Source organism: Periophthalmus magnuspinnatus, chromosome 19 (genome assembly GCF_009829125.3).
Source record: "Periophthalmus magnuspinnatus isolate fPerMag1 chromosome 19, fPerMag1.2.pri, whole genome shotgun sequence".
Lineage (NCBI taxonomy): Eukaryota > Metazoa > Chordata > Actinopteri > Gobiiformes > Gobiidae > Periophthalmus > Periophthalmus magnuspinnatus.
The window spans coordinates 863,200-879,829 of record NC_047144.1 but is presented as its reverse complement, the minus strand read 5'-3'; the positions used below and the strand labels follow the sequence as shown (position 1 = coordinate 879,829).

The following is a 16,630-nucleotide window of genomic DNA, read 5'->3' as shown; positions in this document are numbered from 1 at the left end:
TTTTCACACACTTTTGTTCACTGCCACAAAAAAACAAAACTAGACACTTATCTTTTCGCAGGTATTGACACAAAAAAAAGTCACATTCACCGGACAGAAATTTAACCTTTCCTGAATATGTTTATACTGACGTTGAGCTGTATTTTTCACAAGTATAAAATCACAGTATAACGTCTGAGTCCAAGGGGAGTCCAATCTATGGCCCGGGGTCCAAATGCGGCCCTCAGAACAGTTTTTATCGGCCCTCGGGACTCCCGCTGAACCGGCCCGACTGATCATAAGCAGCAATTTTAACAGCAAATTAAACTGTTTCTATAAATATAACCTCAAACGTCACATTGTGGTGTGATATAAACTTAAAATAAATGTGTTTTCAGGCTTTATTCACACACACACACACACCCCCACACACACACACACACACACACACACACACACACACACCGCTCTGTCAAAGCTGTGGATAAATGTTTGACACGTGGCCCTCGATAAAAAAAAAAAAAAGTTTGGGCACATCTGGTCTAAAAAAAATCTTGTATCAGAATCTGTAATCGTATGAATGAATGAAATAATCTACTTTATTATTGTCTTTTATACAAAACATCTTCAACAAAATACAATAAAATACAACACGACTCATTTAAACAAACTCATTCGCCGCTTCCTCCAGGTTTTACAGAGAAGTGACGCCAACATAAACATTAGAAAGGAACATCAACAAACAAATCAGGGCGTTGGCTGAACGTTTCATCAAATAAACGATTTTTAATTCATCATAAAATGGAACAAAACGACAAAAAACGAGCTTCACTTTCCACTTCCTCGACTCACATAAACCACAGAGTTTATTCATCAGAATCAAAATGGAGGTTGATTTTTTAACAGTAAACGCAGGATCAGCTTTAGACGTGTCCACTGAAAACACCCAAGCTGACCTCTGACCTTTACACAGAACTGAACCTCTGAACTCTTGATTCATAAAAAAAAAAAAAATGGCAGAAGCGTCGCCTTAAAAATGAAACCCAGACGTTAAACCGAGCTGAACGTGTGCGATCTTGACTTTGAAGCTATTTGTGGCCAGACAAACTCAGCCCTTTATGTGGAGCAGACCCTCCCTCTGCGCAAACCCTACCCAGGACCCAGCACCTGTTTCTGGGGTCACGTCGGACCACCTCCCCCTCCTCCTCCTCTGCTCCTCCTGCTCCTTTGGTTAGTCCTGACCCAGATCCACATCGGGGCCCCTGTTTGTGGACTCAGTGTGGATCAAAAAGCTCCAAGACGGGGCTTTAAACTTCATCAAAGGAGGAACCGGCAGAGAGGAGGGAAGCGATTGGCAAAGAAAATAATTACACATACCAGACAGAACTGACAAACAAAACAAAAAAAACCTTTATCGTTTTGATCCCGCGATAACGATAATTAGAACGTATTTATAATCCATCAAGAATGAGCTAAAACGTGCGTGTGCTCGTCTAGGCTGAGAAAACGGGAAGAGAAAAACCAAATTAACCACAGAAATGCAGGTGTTAAAGCAGCTGTACGGGACTTTCACACCCGCGCGCACGTTCGGACAGTCATGTGCGCTCCTCCCGCGGCATGCTGGGAGCTGGAGTCCTACAGAGCGCAGACTGAGAACAAAGGCGTGAGCGGAGAGGACGGTACGGAGACGACACGGGGACGGACTTTGATCCACGGGGACGACAAAACAACGGGATTGAACGGGTTTGATGGAGCGTGGGTTTTATGAATAAATAAATAAAGACGTCAGTGTGTGTGTGTTTGAGACATGTTTTTGCTCATGTATTTTTATATTTTCTATAATATAAAATGTTTTTGTGACATTGTTGGATCGTTCAGTTTTTAAATATTCATATATAAAGTGTCTCATGTGTAAAGACACGTGACAATCCTGACAAATCCATCGTGACAAACGTGAAGCCGACGCAAAGATTCACCTGGATGTGTTTGACCTGAGTTCATGTTCTCACCTGGACGTGTTTGACCTGAGTTCACGTTCTCACCTGGATGTGTTTGACCTGAGTTCACGTTCTCACCTGGACGTGTTTGACCTGAGTTCACGTTCTCACCTGGACGTGTTTGACCTGAGTTCACGTTCTCACCTGGATGTGTTTGACCTGAGTTCACGTTCTCACCTGGACGTGTTTGACCTGAGTTCACGTTCTCACCTGGACGTGTCTGACCTGAGTTCACGTTCTCACCTGGATGTGTTTGACCTGAGTTCACGTTCTCACCTGGACGTGTTTGACCTGAGTTCACGTTCTCACCTGGATGTGTCTGACCTGAGTTCACGTTCTCACCTGGACGTGTTTGACCTGAGTTCACGTTCTCACCTGGATGTGTCTGACCTGAGTTCACGTTCTCACCTGGATGTGTCTGACCTGAGTTCACGTTCTCACCTGGATGTCTTGGAGCAGCTCTTCTTTTCGGCGGCGAATCGTCTCCAGCTCTTTCTTCTCCTCTGGACTCAGGTCATCGGGGACTGCACACAACAACACACACTTTAAATTACTACTACTACTACTACTACTACTACTACTACTACTACTACTACTACTACTACTACTACTACTACTACTACTACTACTACTACTACTACTACTACTACTACTACTACTACTACTACTACTACTACTACTACTGTCCTCCTTCAGCCCTGTTACAGTAAAGTAGTGTAATTTCGCTGTGTTTTGACTGGTGGAGAACGGGGATTTATTCTTTTCTGATGTCGTAAAGCCTCAGAAATAAAAATAAATTCACAATAACAGTTTCCACGGCAACTCATCCTCTCATTTACCCCAACAGTCGACCGTTTCAAAAAGACATAATCCACTTCCTTTGTCTTTGGCAGCCATTTTGGAGCCATAATTTCATCTAAAAAAAAAATCAGCCCCGTGTAATTTGGTTTGGCTCCGCGGACGACGTGTGACTCGTGAGGCGAAGGTTCACGTTTCTTTTTTAGGAAACTGGAACGTTAAAAAGGTGCACTGTGTTCCTTTTTACTGTTGGACAACCTGCTCGTCTCCATGGAGATGTTACTGCTTCACCAGGAATGTTCCATATCAGGGCATTACTTTTTTTAAATTTTTTATTCTTTATTTGACAGGGACCGTGTACAAATTCATTAATCGTACGAGGAAAAGATGATTTGTACCAGATTTAGCTGCTGTTTCTTTCCGTCTGCAGGTGAACACACATAAAAAAACACAAATCAATTAACAATTACACAATATACGACAACAATAACAACTAAATACAATAAAAAAATGACCCCATGTCCAGTCCAGACTAATATAAAAATCATTCTGTGCAGGTTTATACAGTGAAAACAGAGCAGCACCAACGAACTACACATTTGATTATTTAAAACAGGGGTCTCAAACTCGCGGCCCGGGTGCTAATTGCGGCCCGCGAGATGATATTTTGTGGCCCGCAGGACAATATGAAAGTTTAATGTTAGTGCGGCGCTACCATGTTTCAACAAAGATTCAACAAATAACGATGTATATTCATAAGATCCACGAGAATTGGCGTATTTCCTCATGTACGTTGAAAACAGCGATGACGTATGAGAAGATTTGAACGAAGCTTTTTTTTGTGGAACACCTGATGCGGCCCAGCTTCACCCAGACTCGACCTCCTGCGGCCCCCAGGATAATTTGAGTTTGAGACCCCTGATTTAAAATGTACTTTTTCAAATTTCTAGTACAACTATTAAAATCCACAGACGATTTTTTGACCCGATTGAGCAAAGGCCGAGGATTTTTTTGGAACGACGCGATTTCGGTTTACGGAGGAACGAGTGGATTGGGAAGTTTGTCCAGAATAAAGGATAGTACGTTTTTTTTAAGTAGGTGAAGCTGCGTTATTAATAATTTTGAATAATTTTCTTAGATAATGGAGGAGTTTTTTATCGAGCGCCTTTACTGCCCAATTATAAGTGGAGTTTCAGGTGGACGTACCTCGATAAACATTTACTCCAGATGAGAAAAAGCCATACGGTGGAACATTTCAGACCTTCAACAGCAAAGTTACGTAGCGCACCGTTAAAGTCTTGTCTCGTAGCTTCTTTGATACGGGATTTGAAAGTACAGAATGTCTAAAAAAACTTAATAAATGTAAATAAAAAAGCACTTTTATTTCTACTTTTAAAAACAAAGCTAATTGTTAACGTAAGAATTAGCGCGGTACATTTAGCGACGTTTCTTCTTCCCACTTCCTTTCGAGCTTAAATATGAACAAATTTGTGAAATGTGCTTTAAGTGTCTGATACGTGCACTCGAAATAAATACATACATGAAATTACATTAAATAAATTGGGTTTCAGACGTAGACGGTATAAAGAAGTGGACTCCTAATGAAGCTCAGCGAGGCTAGCAGTTATAGCGGCTAATCTGGAGCCGTATTCGGAATTACGAGTATCATAGCAACCAAAGAACCAATCAGGAGCGAGGATGTTGAAGGTGACGCCCCTTTCCAAATGCACCTCTGGTTTAACAGGGAGCGGAGCTTAGCAACGCTGTCAATCAAACCTGTTGCTAACGCTAACAGGAGCGACCTCGGGGAAAGAAGGACCTGATTTGTTTGTTTTTAATGTTCAGATCTTGATTTACAGACACAATAGTGAAATAAAAAAAAAAAACAGGATCATGTAGAGGGTTAATACGAACATTTAAGACCAAAATGAGTCTGAAGCACAAAAAATAATTTCAAAATAGAAAAAAAAAACTTTAAAAAAACTTTAAAAAATCCTCTAAACAACAAAAAGATATATGTATAAAAATAACCCCCAAAAAATCCTCAAAATAACCCCCCCCAAAAAAAACCAAAAACTCAAACAAACTCAAAATAACTATAAAAGAAACAAGCAAAAATAAATAAATAAAATAAAACTAAAAAAATATCAAAAAATAAAGAAAATCAACTGAAAAAAACTCAAAAAAAAACAAAACAATAAAAAATAATAAAAATAACAAACAAAACCCCTCAAAATAAATAAAAAACTCAAAATAAATAAAAAATAAATAAATAAAATAAAATAAATAATTAATAAAAATAAATAAATAAAAACAAACTCAAAATAACTCAAAAAAATGAACCCCATGATCATGTAGAGGGTTAATACGAACATTTAAGACCAAAAATGACGAGTTCGACAGCAGCAGTTACACAGAAACACAGATTTTTCTTATTTTTCCATAATATCGCGAGGTCTCGAGTTTAATCACTGATAGAAGTGATCGGGTTCAACATTTTGTACGTTTCATGGTAAAACACAGTGTAATCTATAGGCAAATCTGTCTACTGCCCCCATCTGGCCGTCTGACATCATAACACTCTGACTGTGCAGGTTGCATCAGACACAGTGTAGAGCCTCCCCCTCCATACACCAGGGTGGAGTCAGTCTGCAGACTCGTGATAAAGACCACGAACTGTGAATGAATCAATGTGCTGGTTCTGAGGAAAAAAAAAAAAACACAACAACTTAGAGGTGTTTTAAATTTATGTTTTCAGTTTTCAAAAGCAGACGGTGTTATATAAGTTACAGATGATGGATTTATACGCCCAGAGCGAGAAACAAGCACAGTTCTGTTTATGAAATGTGCTAAGAACAAACATTAAACTAAAACAATGAACACACGCAGCACATTTAACCACAAAACTCCGTAACACTGTTTAAATGCGCTTGTGTCTTTATAGTTCTCATCGCTGTGAATCATTGTTAAAATTTACACGTTTTAAATCATCAAAAATGACGTAATAAAAGAAACAAATCCGCTGACGTCCACGATACCGAATCCTACGAGTATCAACGATAAAGAAAAAAAGAAAAAAAAAAACAGAAAAGGAAGTGGGCGTGTACAGGTGGAGGTGAAAACCGGAGTGAATCGGCAAAATGGCGTCTTGAAAATAAACGATTAAAGATTAAACTCAAACATGAATCGCTCCAAAAACAACTTCCTGTGAGTCAATGTTGAGGGAAAACAACTATAACGTGATTAAAAACTCTGAAAAGTCAATTTTGCTAAACATGTTTGATTTAATTTCATCGGTTAAACAAACTACGCGGCTAACCAACGTCAACTTTAGCCGCTAGCTTGACTAAAACTGTAAAACTCCATAAAACACCGGCACAAGTCCTCCATGACGAGTCCCATGTTTTGTTTTGTTTTGTATTTTGCCAAATGCGTCCAGCCCCAGTACAGACATAGATCGTATACGCAGCTACGCTAACACGCTAGCTGTTTTTAGCTTCACCGTGACGACAAAACTCCAAACTCTGCTGTCTGAAAGTTGTGAAAAGCGCTTATAAACTCATCTGGAGATTGTTCTAGAGCAGAGGTGTCAAACTCATTTTTAACGAGGGCCACATCAGCAAAATGGCCGCCGTCAAGGGCCAGATGTGACTGTGCCGCAGGATAAATGTCACGAAATGGAAACAAATGTCACGTAAAATAAACGTAACTACTTTTAAACGTGTTAAATTACTGTTTCTGTGTTTATTACTTATTCAAGTTGCAAATATTACGTGTCTGTGTAACTGTGTATTTCCTGATAAACTCACATTTTTAAACGTGTGGATCTGGTCAGAACCTTCAGCTCTGCTTCAAAAACAGACTTTTTTAGTCTTTTAATAATTGGACAATTTGTTGTTTTTCTTGCAGTTTAACTTTTTCACACTTAGCTCCGTGTTCGGTGTCAAAATGTCGACGTAGATTGGACCGACTCCGCCTCATAACACAAAAAACATACAGATTTTCTCCTTAAAGCACAAACTTGTATTCACCTTTAGCGTCTTTCTTGAAACTTTCTTCCACGCCGACAATTTTCCTCTTCCTGAACAATTTGGGCTGATTATTTGCAAATATTTCTCAGTGTCACTTGTTGGGAAAATCTCATTAGTTTATTGTCGACGCAAACATTAAAGCAGCACAGACTTGTTTTAAAATGACAGTCAAGCCTTAATTTATCTTCTCGCGGGCCACATAAAATGACGTGGCGGGCCGCATTTGGCCCCCGGGCCTTGAGTTTGACATGTGTGGTTTAGACGTTCTGAAAGCGTAAGACAAGTGAGGAACGACTTTGGACCGCGGCAAAACATTTAAAACGAGCTAAATCTGCTTTTTCGGGGTTTTAAGACGTGAAAATCAGGCACAGAGAACGCAGAGTCGACGAGAACAGAAACGGAATGACGGAAATCTTTTTGGAAAACTGCTGCGTCTTAGAAAACTAAAAACAATGCGTCGAAATCTACGTGTTTGTCCCGACTGTGCGGAGACGGCGGATTCACAACGCCCCGGTTCAAAAGGGTTATCGCTTCATTCAAAACTACGGCTACACTCAGCAAGATTTGTTCTATTTATACGAGACAAAAGCATAAACACACGTAGAGCGTTTGACCCGGTGAACCGCCCACACTTCCTCAGCCCGACGGGGAACGATTTCAACGCGACACACCAGGAAAAAAGAATGATTAAAGAAGTGAACGCGGCGTTTATCTGCAGCTGGACGACGTTTACGCGCGACGCCAAAGTGGAGACGCAATCGCAGTTTAATAATCCGGCGACGAACTTTTGTACACGCGCCTGCTCCTGTTTGTAATGTTTTATTTGGATTTGTTTACTTTTTTTTTATTTTAAACAGGGCGTCCTTAAAAAAAAAAGAGAGTCCACGTGCTCTTATTGTGTCTCTCTGTATAAATAAAAAGAAAAAAATTAATGTTTCGATAAAGATTCTGCTCCGTCCTGGTCGAACTCTTGTGTTTTATTATGTTAGAATATCGACATATCGTGTCATTTAATTTAATAATACAGTATCGATATCGTGGTACCTGTATAGATATATCCCCAAGAGTATTTTTTTGTATATTTTACCTAGTTATTCTGTCACGGAGCTACATTTGTGTGGCTCAAACTCGTTTATGCAGAACATTTGACGTTTGATTCACTGTTTTGACAACTAAAACAGTTTATTTCATATTAACTTTGGTTTAACAGAGACTTTTAGTATCGCAGTCGTGTTTTAGTCGATGTTTTGATCCTTCAGAGCCGATAAACCGCACGTCTCTGTGTAAATGTAAACGTGGAGCTCGTGTAAACTGTGGTGAATCTGATCTCGTTGTTAAAATGCAAAAAAGAAAATGCACTTTATGTTCATTCATCTTCAATAAATGGAAGCTAAATAAATTATATAAAATTAATAATTTTGGTGAAAATGGGGTTGATCGTTAAGCCTCCTGAAAGCCTTTGTTTATATTTATATTTGTTTATATTTATTTTTGTTTATATTTATATTTATTTTTGTTTATATTTATTTTTGTTTAGATTTATTTTTGTTTATATTTATATTTATATTTGTTTATATTTATATTTATTTTTGTTTATATTTATTTTTTGTTTATATTTATTTTTTGTTTATATTTATATTTATTTTTTGTTTATATCTATATTTATTTTTGTTTATATTTATATTTGTTTATATTTATATTTATTTTTCACTGAATCATCGTATCGTGGCCCAGGTATCGAGGTTTGTATCGTATCGGCAACTTCTTAATGATCCGCGGCGCTAGTACAGAGCGGTTTAAAATAGAGTATAGTCCCTTTGTGTACTGTGTGTATTTTTATTAAACAAAAATGTACTTTTCTCATAGTTTTGTCTGATTTTTGTTGCGTAGTTCTGGTCATTATTGACGCGTTTTAGTTCATTTTTATGTGATGTCCGTCGCTATTATCGTGGTTCAGCTTACGTGGTCTCGCTGTTCCGTCTTTTTTTTTTTGTGTGTGTAATTTTGCACGCTTTTCACGGCGTTCAGATGGTTGATTGACAGGTGGATTAGCCAATCAGGGACAGGCGTGGTCCGTATCAGAAATAATAAAGAAAAAAACAACAACACGGGGCTTAAAAACATGTCTGATTTCTGCAGCGAAGCCTCAACAAATGTGATTTTATTTGTAAATCACAGACGACCAATGAGCTCCTTCGTTTCACACGTGTCACTGAAATAAACAAATCTGATTGGACGATGACGTTTGACGGTACAGAAATACACAGATACATGGATATGCCAGGCAAACAGTGTGGAACCTTTTAGTCAAAACTACGTATAAAAAAAACTAAACATCGGCGCTTACTCTGGGAAGGCTCGCATCTCCACAGACCTGACTCTTATTTAGAGCGATTATTTTGGTAACTGCTGAATCTAGCGATGATTTTCTGGGTTAATGAAGTTCGTTTTCAAAGGTAAAAGTCCCTGAACACAACGTTTTGACTGATTACTGCTCAGTTTGAATTAGAGACAGACCGATATTTGGCCTTTTTAGCGTATGAATTATCGGCCTTTGACCTCCAGCGCAGGCCGATACTTTGTTTTGCTGGATTTGCTGCGTAGAAAATACACATAAACCTTTATATTAACGCTTAAATACAACGTTTGTGGTTTAAAAAAATGGCTGCGGGTGAGTTTGTAGTAAACTTAAATTACACTATTTGGGAAAATAAGTAAAATCGACAATATAGATAATAAATAATAATATTAAAACCAAACATAAAGCAGAATTATGTCCAAAAACTATTCTAAATGTACAAAATGGTTAAAAACTGTTGAGCTGTGTAAATGAATGACGTCATGAGTCATTTTAGTAAATTTAAATCTTATCACTGCAGAAAAAATTGCCCACTACAACAAAGTAAAGTCCCCACGATAAATACTGACCCCGAAAATGACTGTTCCATTTCTAGTGTACTGAAGGAGGAGTGGACACAGAGATCGTTGTGACAGTTTTTTTCATGGCCTGATATCAATAAGATCTGCTGATGTTTTTGATTTGGATCATTTTCCCCAAATTCTGTCATTTTAATTGACAAACAAACACAGACGTATTTGAACAGAAGCCTGTGTGTCGTCTTTGTGCAGTTGTGCTGTTGTCTCTCGGTACTTCTGTTCAAATTAAGCTTTATGAGCACTCTTTAAGCCGTTCTCTTTTAGCCGTACCCTTTAGCCGTACTCTTTTAGCCGTACCCTTTAGGCAGCAGGTTGGCCACTACAAATCGACCTGTGTAGTAGATTTAAGACCGATAGCCCATACACTAAAAAGGACAAATATCGGTCCAATATATCGACCGTTTTATGGGTCTATCTCTAATCTCTACACTTTTTTTTATTTTATTTTACTTTAAATTCACGTCCTTAAGGTCTCCATCCTTTGACTTGTTTCATTAACTTCTACATATTTTATCTTTAACGTCTTCTGTGTTTAAACATGTAAAAAGTCCGTGCGTGTAAACTCTGTCCCACGAGGCGCGTCTCTAATCCAATGACACGGACTCGGTCTGTGTGCGATCCGTCCTCACCCTTCATCAGCCTCTTCGTCGCCGTGACCCCCGTCCTCTACAGCGTTCACGCTCAAACGCGCTGCAGGACCGACTCCACGGCAGCCGCCCCGGGACGGAAACACGGAAACACGACTGCGATTCTGTGCCAGCGGCGTCTCATCATCATCACTCAGTATTCAGACAGAAGTGTGTGTTTCCTCGTCACAAACACACACATGGAGTTGTGCTTTTTTTTTGTTATGTTTCATTCACACACAAAACACTCTGTTCCACCTTGTGATGTCATCATGTGGTGATACAGGAAGTGCTCCACTGTGTTTTTAAACTCCACCTTCACTAGAATCATCTGGATCATTTCAGACCTGGATTTTCTCTTTCTGTCCTTTCTGTCCTCCCCCTCTTTTTCTCCTTTCTTTTATTAGCTACTTTCTTCCTTCTCTTTCTTTTTTTTATTACCCCCCATTCTCCTCTGTTGCTCTCTTTTTCTCGCATTATCCCTCCTTTCCTCTTTCTCCCTCCCTCTGTCCCCTTTCATCTTTCTCTCTTTCTCTCTCTCATTACCCTTTCTCCCACTCTCTTTCTCTCATCACTCTTTCTCCCCCCCTCTCTCATTACTCTTTCTCTCTCTCATTACCCTTTCTCCCACTCTCTTTCTCTCATCACTCTTTCTCCCCCCCTCTCTCATTACTCTTTCTCTCTCTCTCTTTCTCTCATCACTCTTTCTCCCCCATCTCTCCCATTAGTCTTTCTCTCTCTCTCTCTCATCACTCTTTCTCCCCCCTCTCTCTCATTACTCTTTCTCTCTCTCTTTCTCTCTCATCACTCTTTCTCCCCCCCTCTCTCTCTTTCTCTCTCTCGTTCTCTCATCAGTCTTTTTATCCTCTCTCTCTTTCTCTCTCTCATCTCTCTCTCTCTCATCTCTCTCTCTTCTCTCTCTTCATTTGGATCATCTCTGGAGTCGTCTCTTATCTCGACTGAACTAAAAGGTAAAAGTGGGAGGAGTTAACTTGTAAACTCCCACTTGATGACATCACGAGGTGGAGCAGAGCGTTTTCAGAGCACTGTGAGCTTTGGAGACGTGACAGACTGATAATAAAGTGTGTGAATGAAACAAAAACACAACTCCAGGTCTGTTTTTGAGGCGTCAGAACATGATTTAAAGCTGCGAGAGTCAAGTTTGTGTCACACAGATCAAAATGACATCATCATAAAGGCCATTGGTCAGTTTGAGTCTTTTTTTTTATTATTATTTTTATGTTTTCAGCTGATCCTCCGTCAGTAAAAACACGGTGAGCTCAGACTTTAGAGGAAGAATCGAACTTTATGAGTTAAATATCAACGAGTCCTGATAAAAAAGTTTAAAACGTGAAACTGCAAAAACAGAAGCGCCACAGCTAAAGTAAAGAACGACTTTAAACAAACAAACCTTTGCCAAATCCATTCATCCAGCGGTAATCCAGAGCAGCAGCAGCAGTAGTGTTTGTAGTAGTAGTAGTAGTAGTAGTAGTATTTGCAGTAGCAGTAGTTGCAGTAGTATAAGTGCAGTTCTAGTCCTGTACTGTAGTAATCCCCAGTGTGTCTGTCCTGTGTCTAAATGTGGACCATGAGCAGAGGGGAAACCCTTCAGTCAACCCCTCCCTCTCTCTCTCTATCCTCCTCCCTGTCTTCTCCTCCCTCTTTCTCTCTTTATTCTCCCCTCTCTTCCCCTCCCTATCTCTCTCTCCTCCCCTCTCCCTCCCTCTCTCTCTATCCTCCCTCTCCCTCCTCCCTCTCTTCTCTCTCTCTCTAACCTCCCTCTCCCCCTCTTCTCCTCCCTCTCTTCACTCTCCCCTCCCTTCTCCTCTCCCTTTTATTCTCTCCCCTCTCCCTCTCTCATCCCTCTCTTCCCCCCTCCCCCTTCTCCTCCCCTCCTTCCTCTCCTCCCTCCCTCCCTCTCCTCCCCTCCCTCCCCCCTCCCTCTTCTCCCTCCCCCTCCCTCCTCCCTCTTGCCCCTCTCCCCCTCCTCCCTCCTCTCCTCCTCCCTCTCCTCCCTCTCCCTCCCCCTCCCCCTCTCCCCTCCTCTCTCACATCTCCCCCTGGTGGACATTGTGGTAAATGACAGTTGTGTTTCTTTAAACACTGATGACATCATCGCTGTTGTTCATGTGGATTTTATAAAAATAAAACGATTAAAAACGACAGAATCATGTCGTATAATCTCCACATGACGATCTGAACAAGACACATTTACAGGGCCAGTTTAGATAAAGTACTGTCAGAGTATCATCATAAAGACTGGAGTATTAGTAGTATTAGTAGTACTAGTACAGTGGAGCAGTATTTAGACACGTGTGGAGATCCTCCTTTCTCCTGTTTTAAAGCACATCTGGAGTCTACGCCGCTCCACAGAACACTTCCATCTCTCCTTTTATCTCTTAAACTTTAAACTGTCTGGGAGGTCCACGCCACAACCGCACGTTTAACCATCGAGTCGCCCGGCTGCATCGCCCCCTCCTGGTCATTAATGCCAATACTTCACAGCTCATGTCGTCCACTTTACTCTGAGCTTTGTTTCACCACAGTCTCACCACAAAGAAATTATTTAACTAAACTAGAATATTTGTCCCTCTCAAATAACATTAGTCACAAGCTAGCATTAGCATTAGCATTAGCATTAGCATTAGCCGACAGATTAAGGCAGTCACCTCCTAAACAGGACCGTGCTCAGTGACAGTGACCTCCAGCCTGGTGTCGGTGTAAGGCAGATCCTCAGGTGGAGTTCTCTGTGTCACTGTCGCCCCCCAGTGGCTCTAGATTGAGTCGCGTTCACTTTTGGGTCGGTTTTGTTCACACTGAGCATCATTCACCCCAAACACCACGAGCTACGAGACCGTCCATCAGCTGATCAGAGAATTTATGTCTATGAACACGAGATTCAAGTGACACAAACACACAAACACGTATACAAACACACACACACACACACACTTTTCCTGTCACAGCGGACTGCGCGGGCTGGTCCGAGGTCGGCCGTGGACGTAAAACGCCTCCGACACACACGTTTGGTGGGAACACACTATAATAACGAGATGTTTAGAAGTTTAAATGTTCCGTCACTATGTTCAGTTCATCTCACATTAACAAAAGAGACATTGAATTATGATCAGAACAAACAGCTGAGGCAAAACTGTGTGAACTGAGCCTCCATGTCCCGAGGGTCCGGCCCCCGACGCTCCGGCCCCCGACGCTCCGGCCCCGGTTTAAATACAGAGTCTGTGTTCAGCGTTCGGGGCCCCCGGGACAAAACGAAGCACCGGTGATGTAATCCGGGGTCAGACTGATCCTTAGAAGATCCACATCCACCAAACGGCCCTCGGGCTCCAGCAGCAACGAGGATAAGAACACGGAGAAAGAGGAATCTGGGGTCGGAACGCTGGGATCTTGTGATTATCAGACGGAAAAAGCAACAAAACGAAACACCATGTCAACAAACGGCAAACGGACGGGTCATTAATCATGTTTTTGTGGAGTAAATGTCCCTGTGTGTCGGATGCCCTCCCTCCTCGTGCGTCAGATGCCCTCCCCGTGTGTGTCAGATGCCCTCCCCGTGTGTGTCAGATGCCCTCCCCGTGTTTCCATGGCGTCTTAAAATCCCGCTAACTCTCTACAAACACGTTCCGAAACACACGGCATCCTTGGATTAATCTAAAAGCTCATGGAATGTTCAGCGGTACGGCATTAAACATACATCTCCATGGAGACGAGCAGGCGGCGCTGTCAGGCCGCAGTTACAGGTCACGTCTATGGAGTGGCGAGTGCGTTCACAGAAAGTATGCATGGTTTTCGAGGGATCTGAAGAATTAAAAAAAAAAAAAAAAGCTGTAATGAAACGAACGCGAGATAAATAAGTTTGAATCTTTAACGCAATCACCATGGAGACGAGCAGGTGGCAGACCCTCAGCCAGAAAAGGTTGCATAGTGCACCTTTAAATAATCATCTGATCTGCAGTTTAGTTTTGTCACTCTGGACGGGCAATAAACAGTAATATCGTTTATCGTGATGAAAAGGGTTGACAATAATCGTGATAATCGCCAACACCCGGGGTCTTAGGGGGCCCAGACTCTCCTTAGGGGGCCCAGACTCTCCTTAGGGGGCCCAGACTCTCCTTAGGGGGCCCAGACTCTCCTTAGGGGGCCCAGACTCTCCTTAGGGGGCCCAGACTCTTCTGAGGGGGGCCCAGACTCTCCTTAGGGGGGCCCAGACTCTCCTTAGGGGGCCCAGACTCTCTTCCATTCATTTGTATTTGAGGGGGGGCCCATGTGAGACTTCTACCCCCAGGCCCATAAATATCAGCTGACGGCCCTGCTTGTCCAGAATATTCTCCTCTAGATCGTGGAGGTTTTCGCTGATAAAGTACAAAACTATGACAGTTCTTTAAAAATCAAACTCATTCATAAGATTAAAATGATAATGATTCATGTCCATAACATTTTTAAACTGTCAGCAGCTTTAATAATTATTGTTAATCGCAATTATTTTGACACTAAATTTCACTCTATTTGTCAGAACAATCTCTGTTTGCGTCTCCGTTCGTGTCTCTGTTTGAGACTCTGTTCGACTCGCCTCTTCACAGATCTGGTTTGTAACTTGGCCTGGTGACATCACTCGTGCATCAGTTTAATGTGGAAAATCAGTTTATTGTCTAAAGAAAAGTAGTTTTTTATTATCAGTCGGTGTCGAGTATCGAGTCTATTCATGAACTTCACAATAGAGTGAGAAAGTTTAGTATCGTGTTCTTTTTGTGAGAGCCACGTTTTACAGCTGCAGAACGAGTCACTGAACGTCTGAGATTTATGAGGAACGGACGGTTTACTCTTTTTTATCACAATTGAACCTGGTCTTGTCCTGGTCTTGTCCTGGTCTTGTCCTGGTCTTGTCCTGGTCTTGTCCTGGTCTTGTCCTGGCCTTGTCCTGGCCTTGTCCTGGTCTTGTCCTGGTCTTGTCCTGGTCTTGTCCTGGTCTTGTCCTGGTTTAGTTCTGGTCTGGTCCTGGTTTTATTTAAGTCCTAGTTTAAGAACTATTTGTCCTGGATTTGAGCTGGTTTAAACTTGGTTTAGTCCAGTCAGTTCCTGGTTTAATGCTCAAGTCTGGTTTAGGTCTGGTTTAGGTCTGGTTTTGGTCTGGTTTTGGTCTGGTTTTGGTCTGGTTTAGGTCTGGTTTAGGTCTGGTTCAGTTCCAGTTCAGTAAAGCTCTGATTCATTTCTGGTAAATGTGTCTTAGTTTTACCCAATGACAGTAATCACTAAAATATTTACACAAGCCTGGAGTTCTTATTTCAGTCCTGGTTTAGTCCTGGTTTAGTCCTAGTTTAGTCCTGGTTCAGTCCTGGTTTAGTCCTGGTTTAGACCCAGTTTAGTCCTGGTTTAGTCCTGGTTTAGTCCTGGTTTAGACCCAGTTTAGTCCTGGTTTAGCCCTGGTTTAGACCCAGTTTAGTCCTGGTTCAGCTCTTGTTTATGAATCTTTCAAAGTATCAAATGCTTTTTCTGCTTTTCTACGTCTCACATCAAGTTTCAAACATGAAATCTGTGAAAGTCCCTTTAACTTTAATCCTGATTTGACCGTTACACAACTCAAGTGTGACGGCGTTTAGAGCACGACAGTGAACACAGCACATGCTAATAACTCTAAAAATAATAAGAATGAGTCTCTTGTGCCGCTTTAAGGCTCCGGAAAACTCCTGCTGCGTGATATTTATGACTTCAAAAAATAAAGCTACTACATGAACATACTAAAGAAAGAGGGTTTTTATTATAAACGTGGTATCGGAATCAGAATCGGTATCGACTCTATTCCATAGCATCAAAATCAAATTTGAAATTTAATATTGTGACAAGTTTGTATTGTTATTGTTTCTATATTTGCCACGACACAAAAGTAGTTATTTAAATCATTATTAACAGAATTAACCTACAATTTACATCTCATTTTATAAGCAACCTACAAAAATGATGTAATTTATTAGAAAATATGAGAAATAAATGTAATTTATAGTTAATATGAATAAGGAATTATGTTTTATTTTCATTTTTAGGTTAGTTTAAAGGTTTAAATTTACAAAAATGATGTGATTTATCTGAAAATATGATAAATAAATGTGATTTCTAACTAATTTAAAAAAGGAATCATATTTTATTTTGATTTCTGGGTGAGTTTAAAGGTTTAAATCTACAAAATCGCTGTGATTTATTAGAAAATATGAGAAATAACTGTCATTTCTAACCAATTTCAGAAAGGAAT

The 16,630-nt window shown here is 40.7% G+C and overlaps 1 protein-coding gene across 3 annotated transcripts in view; it reads right to left on the bottom strand.

Moving 5' to 3' along the window:
* LOC117386984 (cytohesin-1-like) overlaps positions 1–16,630 on the bottom strand; it is a 35,104-nt gene that overhangs the window by 13,796 nt on the left and 4,678 nt on the right. For 2 of the 3 annotated variants that reach the window (XM_033984374.2, XM_055229741.1), the window contains exon 2: positions 2,418–2,500. In XM_033984374.2, coding sequence (XP_033840265.2) covers positions 2,418–2,500 — 83 coding nt within the window. Of the gene's footprint in view, positions 1–2,417; positions 2,501–11,779; positions 11,831–16,630 lie in introns of those variants that run through there. The other variant, XM_055229742.1, reaches the window with a different exon arrangement.